Below are 18,214 nucleotides of genomic sequence, written 5' to 3' on the forward strand. Positions count from 1 at the left end.
TTTGTACTGAACCCTTCAATTCCTGCAGTTTTTACATGTTAGAGCAGAAGCTTCTTAGAGAAAGCAAGGAGTATAGTATTCACTGAGAGAAAGCAACTGACACAGGAGTAGCTGCTGAACTGTGTTTAATTCACACTATTCACAGGTGTTCTCAGATTTCCTCAGAAGCCTGGCGATATGTAGATAATTTTGTCACCACATTATACCGCATAATAAATAGGCCCCTTAGTATAGATACAGGTATGGGACATGTTATCCAGAATGCTTGGGACCTGGAGTTTTCTGGATAAGGGGTCTTTGTGTTATTTGGATCTCCATACCTTAAGTCTACAAAAAAATAATTTTAACATTAACTAAACCCAATAGAACTGTTTCGCTTTTAATAAGGTTAAGATTAATTATATCTTAATTGGGATCAAGTACAAGGTACTGTTTATTATTACAGAGAAAAAGGAAATCATTTAAAAAAATTAATAATTTAATTAAAATGGAGTCTATGGAAGATGGCCTTCCTATAATTCAGAACTTTTTGGATAATGGGTTTCCAGATAACAGATACCATACCTGTTTTGGTGTATATAGTTTATATACTGTATGTGAGTGTATAGATAGGCCTGTATAAGTTTGTGTATGTATATGCACTGGGGGAATTTAGAGTGGTTTAACTTCAACCCAACTTAACTATGTAACTATTTTACCAAGCCCTTCTAGGCAGGAACACTCCCACAGTTTTGGAATACCTGTCTTTGCAGTTGATTTTGAGTACTTCTGTAATGGTACATTTATTTAGAGGCTGGACCCTTTGACATGGTAATGTCAGCTTTCCTTTTACCCTTTTTACCTCTTTTTTTTAAGAAACAGTAACACCAAATAAATGTTTTAAGTGTGTCAAAGTAATTAATATATTATGTACTGTTGCCCTGCACTGATAAAAAATGTGGGTTTGCTCCAGAAACCCTACTATAGTTTATATAAACAAATCTGCCATATAGCCATGGGAGTAGCTATTCAAAGTGAAAAAAGGAGAAAAGGCTCAGGTTACATAGCGGAACACAGATAGGACTGGCCAGACCTGGTATGGATCTGACATAGTTGATCAGCATGATATATATTGCAATATATATGTCTATGAAGATTTTCATTCATCCAGGTCATGGTATATCTAGTATAAACTTCTAGTTGAACTGAAGAAGCTGCTCGGATGAGTAGTGAAACGTCTTCAATGATTACCAAACAAGTCCAGTTGCTTTAGATTTATACTAGATATTGCAATATATAGACAAACAATCCCTGTTTTGCTTAAATGGGAAGGCATTTCTTAATGTCCTATGTATACGTACTGTATATCTATATAAATGATTGCAACTGAGAGAGCATATTAAAGCATTTTATTATGGTAGTTCCATTCAAATATGTTCCCACACTTCCACAATATGTCCATCCTGCCTCTTCTGACGAATGCTGTGCAGCTGTGCATATTACCATTCGGGAACCATTGATCTACTGCCAACTTGGACCTGGCAGTACCTACAAGTTCCCACAATGGGTTGCGTCAATTTGACAAACTAGACTTGCTGTCAGTAAATCAGATACAAACATTGTTGTGAATATGTGTTCCTGAAGTGACACAACCCCTTCTCTAAGTGCAGACATAATTATGCTTGAATTATTGGGAATTCTGAGTTCAATTAAAAAAAACAGACCTTCTATTATTGGTGGTCTTTATTGTCTTGCTGTCAGTTTACTGTCTTTATTGCAGCCTGTGCATTTTGTGCTCCACAAAAGTCTCCTCATGTTTACTTCAGCCTCTTCTAATATCTGATGGTCAGTGGACTGAAAGACATAGATTGTTGGTGGACCTAACTATACATTCTACTGTGGTTGGTGGATTTTCGAAAATGGTCACAATTTTCCTTCCAGAACTTTCTTGTGCATCTGTACTAGTGAAGTTTTCAGCTTTATTTGTTGCATATAATTCCTTTTGTAAATGATTGGAATGCTGAGCACCCCCTCTGTCTATCAACCACAAACAAATGACTCTCCTGTTTCCTTTAAGGTTGTTGGTCCTCTATTAATCTTATGATTGGGAACTGAAAACCATACTTTTTAAGGTAATTGAAGCCATATATGATCTATATATCTATATCTTTTTCATGTCAGAAAAATGCTACTAACTAACATCATATGCCTCCTCCAGGCTTTGGCAACTCTGTTTGGTTGTTCCCATCTCCCATGGGCCTGTTATACTGGACTCATCACCATTACTGCCAAAATTATAATTGTCTCTCTAAGGCTGATTCTTCTCTTACACCCTAAACCCTGCTATCCTGTTCCTCCTGTTTCTGATTTGTTTTATGGTCACCTAGAGTTTTCAAATCAAAATATCCTAAATGGATGCAGACATAGAGGCAAAATTAAGTACTTAGCTGGTCTGAAGGGCATCTACTTGTCTGGTGCATACAATTAAACTGGGTTTCCTTTTAAATCTTGAGAGCCCTCAAAGAGTTTTCCTGGATGAGGGGGAGGTACTGGCAGACAGCAAGCCTAGTGCAGTGACACACATACATTTCTAAATCACACTTTGTGGTCTTAGTTTATGCCACCATGAAGTTTGTGCCACCAGGAAAAACAGAGTCTCAGTGGCCACTGGATTATGTGCACAATGTATGCACACCTAGTGCCAAATTTCCATAGGAATTTCAGCTACTGGCCAGCTGCCTGTTGAGGTCTTTGCCAAAGATTTTTATGTTTTGCTGCAGGTCCTGTAGTCTGCACATTTTCCTGATCAAACTACTAATCCTTGATAAAGGTCTTTCAGTGCACAATGCCAGGGTATTCATATATTCACCCATGTGCCTGATTGTACTTGGTATGTATTGTTATTATGTGTGAGAGGTATGGGCTCTGTTATCCAGAATGCTCAGGACCTCGGGTTTCTGGATAAAGGATATTTCCATAATTTGGATTTCCATACTTTAAGTCTACTAAAAAATAATTTAACATTAATTGAAACAAATAGGATTGTTTTACCTCCAATTAGGATTAATTATATCTTATTTAGGAACTAGTACAAGGCAAGGTACTCTTTTATTTTACAGAGAAAAAAGGAAATCATTTATAAAAATTTGTATTTTTTATTAAAATTGAGTCTATAGGAGATAGGAGAGCTTCCTGTAATTTGTAGCTTTCTGGATAACAGTTTTCCAGATAACAGATGTGATATATGTATTGCAAACTGCTGGGGATTTTCCAATTCAAATTCAAAGGTTTGCAAAACAAATCATTGTATCTACAGTTTAGGGGATAAGGGCCCCTAAAAGATAGAGGAGCTGATTAAATGAAGCTATGGAAATAGTGAGGATTTATAATGTCACTATTATTAATTAAACATGGTCAAAGATTAGCAAATTCTGAGCGTGGAAATATTGACATGATGATATCAAATTGCACTTAATTCTACAAGTTTAAAGTCTTTGTGAAGACTTATTTTCTGGAATCTGTGTGCCATATATCAGTAAATATATAGTTAATAACTTTAGATGAGTAGCATCTACTCCTCAGCAGTGCATGGTTTTTACTCCATGCAAATGCTTTAAATAAGGCTCACTAGCAGCTAAGAAATTGATTTGATAGGATAGTCCATGACCCTGAGCACTTTCAAGCAGGCAATGTTGTGTTGATCCTATAAAGGCAAGATTATCGTTCTTGACCTTTTTCAGATCAAAGGGATTTGAGTACAGTTGTAAATCCTGTTGGAATACACAGAAGTTTAGACTTTTTATGTTGCTGACATGTCATCTGTACAACTGCAGGCATGTTTTTAGCTTAATAGCATTACATTTATGATTACATTTATTACATTTAAAACACAATTCTATATGAAGCTTCTACTAAAATATGTATATACCATAACTTGTACACTTTCACTACTAAACATTTTTGTTATGGGTGACAATGTACCAAATACACAAAGATTTGGTTGTAGGAGCACTTAGTACTATGGGAGTGTAACTGATCTGACCAAATTAACTACAAGCATATTAAAAAGGAGGTATTAATCAATAGACATTCCATGCTCCCCTGTTTTATTAGCAATTGAATTAAAATCTATATACAATGGAAGTACAACTGATCTGACCGAATGAACTACAAGAATGCAAAATATGGGGGATTGATCAATGCACATTCCTTGGTCTTCTGGGAAAAGTGTCTCCTAGCCCAAGCATTGCTATAACAGACTTGATCTTTCCCTGCTTATTGCTTTTATTGGAGAGAGATTGTCCCAGACTAACACCCATTTTTACAAGGTACAAGGTGAAAAGTCTACTTCCCTCTTTTCAGCTAAATGCCCGATCTTAGAATATGATATCATGTCAATTAAGGAATTTGAGGGGGTTTCCTAGCATAATTCGATACCTGACACCAAGCTCTTTTTAGTATAAAGTTTACATGAGCCATTTTATGAGCGAAGAACCATAAGGCCTACTGGGGCAGGGGTGGAAGTGCTGCAACCACATGAAAGTTTGGTAGTTTTTCCTGCAGCATAACTTGGAAGAACAATAGAAGTGCAACTGATCTGGTCAAATTAACTACAACATACAAAAAACGGTGGACTAATAATTGCACATTCCCTGGTCCACCATTTCATTATTAATTTAATATCTGTGGAAGTGCATTTATCTTCAAGAACAGGGGTTACTTTTATGACACCAAATATACTTTTTCCCCCATAAAGCTATATTTTCAGGGGTATAACAGCCCAATTACGTATGCCCAACTGCTCAAGGAGTGCTTTTTCCAAAGACTTTGCTATGCCTCCTGAAGAGGTGAACAGGCAACAGACCAACTTTTAGTTCTCCATGATCCCTGCTGTAGCACTGAAAATAACTATTCTTTATAAGTGCTAATGATGCTTGGATATTTTACACATGCACAGTTTGTGAACAGGCTGCACTCATATTTTACACACACCAAATCTATTTTGATTGTTCAAATCTAGACCAATAAACTACAGCCAATTCTGCAGGAAGTCTCAACAGACTGTTCTGAAATTGCATTAACTTAAATTCTGTTTGTATGGGTAGAAATTCTTGTCTGTCAGTGCATCCCATCTGTGGGTGTCAGCAGCATTAGCAGACCAGGATGTCACAGGGGCCATAACAACCTGTTACCTCTGTTCACTACCTTTGTCTCTCGCCACCTATCTGAGTCATCTGCTGAACAAGGTCAGCGCTGCTTGGCCTTCCAAGTAGTTGGCCAAAACAGACAATTTTTGACTGCTTGGCCTGTCGGCTGATCTAGTGGGTACCCCAAATACTGCCTGACCCATGTACAGCTGCTTTACATGTAAATTTGCTGTTTGTTGTCATCACAACCAACTAATTTGCACATCAGCACTGGTAGAAGTAAATTTATTTTGACTTAACAACTATGCCCTTCTTTAAGTTAATGACCTGTGGATAATGTATTCTCTAATGTCATTATACATGTTCCCATACAGTAGAACCTTATATTGCAAGTTTGGGGAAAATGTAGAGTTTTAGAGTTTTTTTTAGAGTTTTTTTAGACCAAGAAACAAAGAATAAAATTAAGGAAAAATATAAATATGTGCAATGTATAAAGGTATATGTGCAAATAAGGTTCTACTGTATTTTATTCCTTAGAACGTGAGTTTCCACTTTCATTTTCTCTACCCATTGTACTGATATTTCAAACTAAATCGTATAAATATCTGACTCTCAGTACAATTTAATACCAGGGCTAAATACTGGAATCTCAATTACAATGGGTTAATACCTGTTCAGGTACATCCTTATCAAAGTAAATATAATAATCGTGGTGGACACAGAAGCTGCTCCAAACACGTAGAATATGCGTAAGGCTACTTAATGGAGACTTAAGGGCATGTGATATCCACAAATTCTTTACTATATGCTATCTGAATTGTTTTAAAGAGTGCCTGGGGGAGGAGGGGGTGCTGTGCTAATAAAGAAGAAGTATTTGTTCTGATTTGGTGGTAGAATTCAATGTCATCAAAACAACCTTCAGAAAGTGTATATAAGAGAGTACACATTTCATCAGAAGCTGCTTGCACTGTGTCATTTTGTAAAAAGGGTTCTAACTTGCTGGAGAGAAATGGCGACTTTCAATGAAAAAAAGACTTGCAGCCAACGCATGGAAAACTTTGGACGCTTTCTATGGAATCCAGATACTTCAGAGTTTATGGGAAGAACATTTGCTAAGTGGGGTAGGGTTTCAAAAGATCCAACCACTGAAAATCTACATTCAGTTATAATCTAATCTAGTTTTGGAAATGTATATTACTCTTTGGAACCTAAAAACATGAGTAGCACAGTTGTTATATGTGATGTAGCTTTTTCTGTTTTTTAACTGTTCAGTTGTATGAGATCTGTTATGTGAATTACATGGGATCTTGTGTTTTCTGGATAAGGGATTCATACCACAAGGCTAATAGAAACATTTATTAGGGTAAGAACCCATGGAGCGGTTGTGTCGCCCACGGTTGACAAACTGCTCCAAAAAGGCACACCAAATTGCCTGCAGGAAGAAACTTTGCGCAATATTGGATTACCGAAGTGATGTGAAGGGCTTTTCACCAGCGACTCCTTTTGTTGCCAGTGGAAAGCCTTTTTGGAGCAGTTTGTCCCCCACAATAGCACAGATCTATTGCAGACGACACAACCGCTCCGTGGGTTCTTACCACAGTAATCCCCAATCAGAATTGTTTGCTTAAATAGAACACTCTGGACAATGGCATTTGTATATTTCATAGATTTCTGGATAACAGATCCCATACTATTAATGCTGCAGTGGCTCAAGCAGGAATGAATTCAGTTTTTTTTTAAATTATTATTAGTGTAATGCTCCACTTTTAATTATATTTTGGGTGTTAAGAAGCTGCTATATTTTACATTTTATAATAACTCAGCATAGTGGGTGCCTGTGCTCTGCATGCACCATATTTAAGACAGAATTTAATGAGCTAAGTAACAATTGGTATAACTTGCTTTAATACCAAAAGCTTAACTACAGCATAATGTGAAACAAACTAACTTTTCATGCCTGTGAGTGTTTCATAAGAAATTGGAGACATAATTTTATACTGGTTTTCAGGTACAAATTTCCAGTGATCTTGTGGCTGTATTGTGTTTTGGTAACATCAAAACTACAAACATTTTACTTTGGATTACACTACATAAAAAATCATGGATTCCAATCACATTATTGAAAAAACATAGAATGTAATCATCAAAACATTTTTTTAGATAAATTACTTAAATCATTGACCCAACAGGTACTAATTAGCTATATATATATATATATATATATATATATATATATATACAGCAGCGAAGAGATCCGCACTCACAGGACTTATAGAATTAATCTGGTGTTTATTGAAAAGACTAACGTTTCGGCTACCTCAGTAGCCTTTTTTTGATAGCCGAAACGTTAGTCTTCTCAATAAACACCAGATTAATTCTATAAGTCCTGTGAGTGCGGATCTCTTCGCTGCTGTATCTAATTCTTCACTTGGACCTGCACCCAGGCTATTGTGACCCGACTGACGTGAGTGCCGGCTCTCTCCTGAGGGGGGTGTGGGGGTGTGTGTGTGTGTGTATACACACATATACTGGAACAAGGACAGCACTCCTAGGATTTAAAGAATTGTGAGCAAAATATGAATGCAAAAATAGAAAGGTTTATTACTTTGAGTAATAAACCTTTCTATTTTTGTATTTACATTTTGCTCACAATTCTAGAAATCCTAGGAGTGCTGTCCTTGTTCCATTGCATTTTTTTGTACTAGCACCCAGGTTTTGTTGCTGCAAATGGTGTGCACCCTATGGACTATTTTATATATTATATATATATATATATATACATACCAATATACAGTGAAATACATGCTCAGATTTGGTCACGCAATAAACATGCCTGTCTTTCTTCTATAGTGTACATCAGTCTTTACTATGCTGCATTCTACGTAATTATGATTGGAATCTTTGCACTCTCTATATATTCCCTGATGAAAACTATGAACCCATTTGTACCAGATTATCAGGATGAACTGAAATCGCCAGGTAAAACTTTTAGCCTCTTTAATTTAAAAGGAGGCGTCAACCTGAATCTATGGGCATATTTATTTAAACTGGGGGCTTTTATCACATTTACTAACATTTCATATGTTTGGAAATTTTTCTTAGTGCTCCGGAAAGTGTCTTAAATTTCTAAAATCAGACTAATGTGTCAGTTTATAGGGTGTAGTTGAATATTTTGACACCAGTTTTATAGGGAGTGTAACCTACTTCAATGTTCTGAAAAAATACCAACCATTAATAAATCACCCCCTAACTTTCACCCACTGATAAATACGCTTCTAGAAATCCCATAGGAATGGATAGAATGAGTGAATTTTTCTGTGGTGAGCTCTAATCCCACGTTTTGATAAATCTGCCCCTAAACAGATCTGGAGGGAGTTTAGAGAAACATTATAATTAAACATTGGATGGAGTATAGTAGGAGGAAAGATTGTCAGATGGTGCCTGTTTACTTTAGCAAAGTTACTATAAGAAGATATGATTGTCTACAAACATATTCAAGGTCAGTGCAAAAAAAAAAAAACAGAATAAATTTTAGTGCCAAGGATTAGGAAAGACACCTACACATCACCTTAAACAGAAAATTGCAACCACAAATATTTTTAAACTTTTGGAGATAAAAACACCTAATGCTGCTAGCACATAAGGTTTTTGTCCTAAAATACATGCACATAATGCTTATTTTTGGGGCAGGAACCACATGTACCAGTGGTTTTAGGTGTTTTCCATAAGGAAGAGGCACAGGAGGTTTTGGTTATGCCATTAGCCTAAATGTTCTGTAGAACAAAGTGAGTGGATCTCATAAGTACAAGGAGCAGGGAGATTTAACTTTGACATTAGTATAAGTCCTTGCTTGCTCTTAAAGACCTGTTTTTGTATTGCTTCTCTGCATTTTTGTAAATGGAAAAATTATTTTTCTTCTTGCATTTTTCGAATGGAAATATTATTATGTGAATATATATCATTCTACTCTTGCTTTGCTTCCCAATTTTTCTATAAAGCTATAATAAACTTTTTTTTGCAAGAAGCTTTTGGTTTGGGCTGGCTGACAAAAACCTTCCTTATCATCTCTCATAGCCCTGCTGAAAAAAATTATTAAAATTACGGAAAATTACTGCCGGACTAGTGGACAAGGACCAATTGTCTACGATCTCAGTTTGTCTGTATGTTGATTATTGTCCAGTCCCCTGCAGATTATATTGGCACTTTAAAAACAAATGTAATAATTACTCCAACTTGTATATGACTTGGCAGGTGTGACAATGAGACCGGATCCCTATGGCGATGAAGTTATTGAACTCTTTTATAACAAGGCTGAAAACTCAACATACCTCCCACTTGTAACCAGTCTGTGTGACTTTCTCTCAGGTAAGTACATAATTACAATAAAATAATGTTTAAATAGAAAATATATCCTACATATAAACTGTGCTGTTTCATAAGAAAAAAAATCTTTTTTTTTTTTAAAAAAAAGGTTGAAATTGGCCTAGGGAGTACAGCTTGGCATTAGCATCAAATACAGTATCTCTTTTAGTACAATGAATTGTAAAATGGGTTTGCAATGTGAAGAACTACAGCTTTGGCCAAAAATTAACAAAACATTTTTTTTGCATGGAAAAAAAATAGTGAACTTTATTTTCTTTTTTTTCTGAAATTAGTTTACAACAAAACAGTTCAAGAAAAGATGAACGCAAACTGCTCTGACAATACAAGAATGTCTTGTGCTAACCCCAAAGAGAATTCTAAGTCCTGCCAGTTTACTACAGACATGCTGGGGAATTGCTCTTGGGAGCATGATCACACGTTTGGCTATAAATCTGGAACGCCGTGTCTTTTTATAAAGATGAACAGGGTAAGTATTATCAGTCATTCTATAATTAGAACGTTTTTCATTATAATAAGTGAAAATATAAAAGATATACTTACCATCAATGCTTTCTGAGATTAGAACATAAGATGTGTTATAAATCAGCTTCCCCTACCCTACTCATCCCCTCAGAAAATGGCAGCTTCAGCACTGGAAACTCTATATAATATGAAAGGACCCTGGACCATTACAGCCCAGTTTAGGAGTGAAATCTACATTACTAGAACCCCACACAGCCTTTCTGTAAGATAACTAAAGAAGAAAAGTGGTAACAAAAAAGCGTGTAATTTTAGGGCCAGGCATTTAGTGACACTATCTGTGACAAAGTAAAGATGATGCACTACGTCATTTTGTTTAGTTAAAATTCTAAAAAGAGACCTATTTCAGTATATGTTATCCTTGGGTCCCAGAAAAAAAACTTTTTTTCCGTTTTCACAAAACAAGAAATTCCTTACTCATTTTAGATATGCAAGTATTTTTCTCACTCAAAACAGCGGCTTGGCCATGGCTAAAGCTGGCTATATGTATCATTAAGCTCATGAAACTTTTTGTAACATTTTCCCAGACCAAATTTGTCACACATCAGCAGGCTTTGCTGTGTAAAAAAGTGTAAAATCTGTGTTATTTTTTCCTCTGAAACTTATGTAAAATAACAGCATCAAATCTGGAGTTCAGACGGCAAACTTCTCCATTTATTTTACACAGCTTTTTACACTGTTTTTTCAGTAAATTTAATTTTACACAGCATAATAAGTAGGCCCCTTAGTGTATACTGGTTGGATAATAAAGTGATCTGTGTAGCATAGATATCCTTTGGTTCGTTGACCGGTCTGTTTCCAATTCTGCATGATGTCGGCCAGTTATGATGCATTGGTAAGTCCTGAAATGTAGCCATAGCTTTTCTTTACTGGAATGGCTAGTGTATTGCTGCCTTTAGACTCTATATATCATCGTAACAGGGCACCAGTGATTAGAGACCATATCAGAAACCCCTTGTTTCTGGGCTTTTATATTAATAAACTAATTGAGATCATCTATTAATCTATCTCACACTCCACATAGACTAAATAAATAATACAAAATAAATCTTTATAGCAAAGGTAGAAAAATATTATACATAAACAAAGATTTCTTAAATAATTTCATTAATAATTGTGCTTTTTTCGTTTCAGATAATAAATTTTGTTCCAGGTAACAAGACAGTTCCTCTTGTGAACTGTTCAGCTGAGGTTTGTACATGCAGAATTTTTGGCACACTCAATGTTAATAGTTAACTGTATTAATGACAAAGTTATAAAATATACGCTCACATCACATCTCACATTTAAATTCTGAGAAGTCTCCCAAAAAATAAAACATACTACAGGTCTATGGGGCTGATTTATCAATGGTGGTTTCAACACAATTACATGTTTTTTTCTTTAAAACACATGAATTCAAACTATGGTTTAAAAAAAAAAAAAAAAAAAATTAAGAAACTGAAATGTAAAAATCAGGCAGTTGGGTTTTTTAATTATTTAGAATTTTTTTGGGAGAGTTTGTAGACCCATTGAAAAGTATGAATAACATGAATTTGATGCATTTGAGGGTTTTTATGGTTTAATTCAATTGAGTTTTTAAGATTCAAATTTTTTAATTAACAAGCAGAGTAAAATATTTGAATTGGAAAAAAACCCTCAAATTTACACATTTGAATTTTGATAAATAAGCCTATGCAAATGAAGTGGATGTTTAAATTTTTTTTTTTTAAAACATTTTGTAGAAAATTGTTTATTTGCCATTTTCCCTGGGCTTTCACTTTAGACAATTCAATCATGATATAGGAATAACCTGAACTACATATTTGGTACCAATTTTAGTTCAGTTGTAATATAAAATATGGAAAAATATACATGTTTGCTAAACATTTTCAAATGATTTTTTTCACACCTTATGTACAGCACGGAGATCTTGGAGATGTACATTACTATCCAGGCAATGACACTTATGGGACAATTGGCTTTCAGTACTTTCCATATTGTGGAAAGAAAATGCAGGTAGTTTCTGTTGTACATTTCTACTAAAACATTTGACTTATGCCTGTTCACTTGATACAGTAGCAGCTTGCTAAATAAATTCTTTTGTTTCCAGCCCAACTACACCAATCCTTTGGTAGCAGTGAAACTGCTTAATCCACCACTAAACAAAGAACTGAGTGTAGTTTGTAAAGTTTCTGGACATGGCATCACCTCGGACAACCCACACGACCCCTATGAAGGAAAAGTATCATTCAAACTTAAGATAGAAGATAAACCTGGTTCATCTAGTGCAAATTAAGTCATTCTAAGGTGGGTTCATTGCAAGGCATTAGAGCCTTTTTTGTTTTGTTTTGTACACAGTTGATCTTATACCAGCCCTGGAAACAATAGTTCATATTAGTAGGAAAAAGAACATGTCACACAACAACAAAGATGTATGAATCTTAGATTTGCTCATGGAAATTGATATAACAAAGCAAGTGTTTATTTTCTCTATACACCACAAAGTACCTGGATAGACTGCTTGAGCTAAACTGCACTGGGTTTTATCTTATCTGAAGCACACATAAGAACACAATCAAATCATAATCGTATGCTATACACTTCTTGGGACTGACTCACTGAGGATTAATATGGTTATGGAAAGCCATTTTTACCTTGTGTACATTAAGGGCTGTGACACACAGGGAAATTAGTCGCCACACGACAAATCTTCCTTGTCGCGTGCGACTAATCTCCCGAAACACTGCCCTTATGATTTACTTCCCCCCTACCAGTAAGAACATGCACAAGCTTTGTCTAACTGCATATTATGGGGGCCACTGGTTTGATCCCTACTTTCATTACTACAGATTACAATACAGGGGACGTTATTTTAAGATGAAACCCCTCTTCCATTTTATAGGAACACACATTAAAAAGCAAAGCTTTGGAGTAATTTGTTTTCCCTTTACTCAACAGAATTACCTGGGAATCACAATATCCTACAATAAAACAACAAGCAGTGCTTCTGTCCTTGTTAACCTGAAGAAAACAATGGACCAATCATTTCACATCGTTTTCCATGTAACAGTCTCAGATAGGGAGCAACCAGAATGTTTTTCACTTGCAAGCACTGATATATTATTATTTTGACATGAATGTCAGATCTCAAATACTTAAGGTAAAGTAATGTCATATTAAAATGTATAAATATATGCAATACTCTCTTTTTGGTTGGGTTATGTTCTATACTTCCAATGTTTAATGGAAGTTCTAAACTGCTGCGGCCTTTGTGTAAAAGTAGATATACGGAAACCTTTTACACAAGCTCCCCTAAAAACTTAAATGGTAACAAAGACAGGGCAGATATGATGCGTTGATACTTTATAGGCTTCTTTAATTAAACAATTCTTTTTTTTTTTATTTCATGTTACTATACCAACCACTATAGCAATATTTCCCTTAGGAACTGATTTAATATTATATACCATGGGGTTAATTCTCTAAACATGTGTATATGTTTTTTCTGATATAACCTATAATAACCAAAACTTTATTTTACTTTGTCTTAATGCACTTGGCCATTCAGAGATAATTGCTGATTGGTTGCTATGGCATAGATTCCTAAATTGTATATATTTTGATAAGCACAACACTTGTCAGATAAATACAAGCCCTTCGTCTCCATGTAAAAAAGGGGTAAACAAAGGATCAAAATATTGGACATGTATTTGAAGGATGAAGAAGGTTGTAAGATCTAGAGACATTTTTATTGTCGACATTTTGATTCAGCAACGAAGTGTAAAGGGTCTTGTGGAAACTGAACTGACACTGTATATGAAAATGCATTTTGCTGTGCATCTGTTAAATAAACAGTTTTAAAACTGGTGTTGTATCTATATCGTCAATTTGTATTGTAGCACTGAGTAGTGCTGTGCGCTGTATTCTAACTTTACTTTTTATAAAATATGCACCCTACATTTGCAATCATCCCCCTTAAAAACCCAGTAAACACTTCATGCTGCACTGCTAATCTGCAACTAAGTTAGATAGATCCAGCAGACTACACAGCTTTCTGTGGAACAGTTTTAAAGGGGAACACCACCCAAATAATAACATTTTGCATTGTGGCTGGAGGAGAGATAAATAATGCTAAATTGTTTAAATGGTACATTTAGTCAGGATCAGCAATAGAGGGAATAGCACAGGATAGATACCGATTTCAACAGAAACTACATTTACAAATAACGTTACCATCGGAAAACATTCTAGTAGAATGGATTATGATTTTTTTTTCAAAGTGAAATTTAGGGATTTACATATCATAACATACACGGGGGGGAAAAGTATAGCTTTTGTAAAATATCAGGACACTTACTGAGGAGTTCTAAGGTCAATTAAAGGCACAAGGTCACAGGTAACATGCTTTTATGCAGCTCATGGATTTCTGAGGTCACTCCTTATATTTTTCTATTAATGGCCAAGTATCAGTGAATAATGTGTGACAAAGTAACATAACCAAGAAGATTTATAAGTTATGACATTACTGAAATCAGTTTAGAAAGTGAAAAAAGTAACCTCTAAATGACATCATTTAGCACTGTTTATGTATTTATGGATCTCACACATTATATTTATGGATCTCATGCATTACAGATGTTTTCGGCATCTTCTTTAATGTGTAATTGTCTTTCAGAAACATTTAACGTGAGCTTGAGAAAGACAAGGCAAAGCCATCTTCTGTGCAAGGCGGACATTTTTTCTTTTCAACACTGAGCATGCAGCACCTCTTCCCAAATCAGTTAAATGTTTTAGTTTTTCTTGCCTTATCTGCCTCCTTTTGATGAAAAACACAAAGTACTCCAGAAAAATAGAAAGGAAGCAACACAGATAGGAAAAATGCACTCGAGAGGAACACCCCTTATACACTTTACAAGATAAAGTAACTTTTCCGGCTCAGAACCTCTATTGCATAAGGCAGTGCTGTCCAACTGGCGGCCCGCGAACCCCCTCTGTGTGGCCCCCCACCTGTCTGGCTGCTTTGATGGCAGGGTAGGGCAGGCAGAGTATGGCACACACAGGCAGGGTAGGGCAGGCAGAGTATGGCACACAGAGGCAGGGTAGGGCAGGCAGAGTATGGCACACAGAGGCAGCATAGGGAAGGCAGAGTGTAGGACAGGCAGAGTGCTGCCTGTGTGTGCCATACTCTGCTTGCCCTATGCTGCTTGTGGGAGGTGAATCTGGCAGGGGTTTGTTGTGGGAGTTTGTTAGCAGTTGGAAATAGCCATTAAATGTTCCCTAAGGTGTGTAATTATGTACTGGGGGTTGCTCTGCTATCCACAGGGGAGGAGGAGGCATATGGAATTTAGGGGTATATCTTAATATGACATAATTCTTTCACATATGAATGATGGTTGATATCCCCACAGTAAGGACCAAGCATTTGGGATTTTGCTGTGCTACCACCATTGTGATAAAATAGGTGTGGTTTGAAGTGGGTGTGGTTTCAAAAAGGGGAGTGGTCAAAACTGGTTTCCATTAGCGGCCCTCCACCATGTATGCTAGAGAAATTCCGGCCCTCGGCACCGTAGAAGTTGGACAGCACTGGCATAAGGCATTAAAATAGTTTCATATTACACATTAATGCCATTAATCCCCAACCAAGTTACCACTTTAGGAGCATGTCTGAAAGAGGGACTGAAAACCTTAACAAACCTACCCACAAGCACTATGCATTGGTGTGAGGGGAGTATCAAAAGAATTGCACATTACTGGAAGTGGCAGTTACCCTGAGCACTACCTTAGCCATTAAGAAAAAAAAAAAAGCATACAAATTGTACACTATACTATACAGTAAATGCTAAAATAAGGGTAGAAGAAAACATAGCCACCTACTAAACATGTCCTTTGTATTATGACAAACAAAAACTCTTGGCTAAAAAAAAGGAAATAGATGTGACTACCACCAAACATTCTTTACCTTCATGAAATTGCTAGAGTTTGCATTGTTTTTCCTTTAAATGTATCTGCTACCATATGTATCAGTGCTGAGGTATTTGCAGAGGGCCCTGCTAAATTATATGAATCTAACAATTATTTGCAGTATTAGCGATATCAGCAGCATGGTGGTGCAGCAGTTATCACTGGGATACTAGGTAGATGCAGGAACAAAACACACCATCCAACCATCTGATCCGATTTGCATTACAGTGTGGAGGGGAGGATTAGATTTTGTGGGATCTCAAAATCTTGTGCTGTTGCATGACAAGATTTCAAGGGTCAGCTAAAATATGGTCCACTTCTTTTCAATTTAAGTGACCCGTAAAATACATTATTTCCTTGCAGTGTCATATATGGTAAAGCCATTTGTTTGTTTTGCATTCTAACTCTAAAGCAAAGGCACCTTTCACACTTGAGGTGCTGGTTCATTTTGCATATGTGTAACGCAGAATAGTCTGCACCCCTCAGATCCTACATCACACCCATAAGGTACACTCATTATGCACCATAACATGGCTGCCCACGTCATGAGCTCCCTCTGGTGCGTAGACCTCTAGTTGCCCTCATCCAGAGTGCAGGATCTTTTTGCTACTTCTTTAGTGTTAGGATAGGGTTCTTGATTTAATGTCTATTTCTATTTAAAAGACATACTATCATCATTTACCTATTAGCAGCAGGTTTACCCTGCATGGGGCCAAGGTGGTCCCAGGTGAAGCAATGGGAAGGTGGCATGAAAAACTACAAGCAGTGATCCTCCCCTAAGGAGGCTGACCCCTACCCACATAAAAGTCCTTGGAGGGGAGTCATGTTGGGTGTGGCTTAAGACCACCCCCACAATAATGGTGGCAGCGCAGCAAAAACCCAAATGATTGGTGCTCACTGCAGGGATATCAACCATCATTCATGTGAAAGAATTATATTATGAATTATATTATAAACGCACCCTTAAATCCATATACCTCCTCCTTTCATGTGGATAGCACTGCAACCCCCAGCACATAATTAAACACCCTAGGGAACATTTAATGGCTATTGCCAACTGCTAACAAACTCCCAGAATGAACTCCTGCCAGGTTCACCTCCCACAGGCAGCATAGGGCAGGCAGAGTACAGCACACACAGGCAGTACTCTGCCTGCCCTATGCTACCTGTGTGTGCCATACTCTGCCTGCCCTATGCTGCCTGCATGTGCCATAATTTACTTGCTCTACCCTGTCTGTGCCATACTCTGCCTGCCCTATGCTGCCTGTATGTACCATACTCTGCCTACCCTACTGCACCTATGTGTTCCATGCTGACTGCCCTATGCTGCCTGTGTGTGCCATACACACAGGCAGTACATACAGTGACACAATGCTGGCACTGCTCCTACAGGTCTGAGGTGTGAAGAGGTAAACAATGTGGGTGCTTAGTCTAAACCTGAGGGGTGAACAATGAAGACACTAAAAGGTATGATCAGTACAGGGGATTACATGATTAAACCATACAGGGCAATTACAGCCTGAATCGGATGTGTGAACCATGCCTCTTGGCACCTGTTTCTCTTCATTCTCCCTTCATGTGGGAATTGGGACTCTGATTTTGAATGACAGATCCAAATATCTTTCAGGAGAGCTCCCTTTCCTAGCAGATGCATTAGCGCTAATTCAAGCACAAACAAAATCTAACAAAATAATAGACTTTGGCACAAATCCTGCACGTAGAGAGAGATAGGACTTCTGGCAATTTTAAAAGAGCACGAGCACTAAATATCTACTTGGCAAAAGGAGTCTCCCTAAAACATACTGTATATTGGACCCCCCAAATTCTGTATGAAGTGAGAAGGAAGAGAGTCAGATGCTGAAAGGTGGGTAGTGAAGATAAACCAGGTTATTTTCTCTGCTGTCAATCAATTTACCTCTATATATCCCTTCGATATAAAGAATCCCACCCCCTACTGCTTCTTTTTTTTATCACTGCAGCAATGCCTTTTTATTATAAATTTTAGTGTGCCTGGTTGCTTTTTTGCATGCATTATTGTCCTCCTTTTACCTAATAAAAGTTTCAGCTGTCCCAATATAACTTGAATTTTTCAAATACATTCTTCTAACCAACCTCAATGCTAAACTTTCTATCAAACTATAACACTTTTGCTTTATTACGTCTTTCCTTGCTTACAAGGGGATTTTACTAGAATGGTAAATTTGTCAAGTAGCATTTTAAGGACAACTGTACTGTTATTGCTA

General features: G+C 36.7%; 1 protein-coding gene across 1 annotated transcript; it reads left to right on the plus strand.

The window, feature by feature from the left end:
- The first annotated feature begins 6,105 nt into the window (after positions 1-6,105).
- atp4b (ATPase H+/K+ transporting subunit beta) lies at positions 6,106-13,877 on the plus strand. The gene is given in 8 exon segments (NM_001005806.1): positions 6,106-6,247; positions 7,977-8,105; positions 9,378-9,491; positions 9,782-9,975; positions 11,163-11,219; positions 11,931-12,026; positions 12,121-12,317; positions 12,969-13,877. Coding segments are annotated over 7 exon segments (888 nt in total). The 5' UTR covers positions 6,106-6,135; the 3' UTR covers positions 12,307-12,317; positions 12,969-13,877.
- Positions 13,878-18,214: the final 4,337 nt, after the last annotated feature.

This window comes from Xenopus tropicalis, chromosome 2 (assembly GCF_000004195.4).
Source record: "Xenopus tropicalis strain Nigerian chromosome 2, UCB_Xtro_10.0, whole genome shotgun sequence".
NCBI lineage: Eukaryota > Metazoa > Chordata > Amphibia > Anura > Pipidae > Xenopus > Xenopus tropicalis.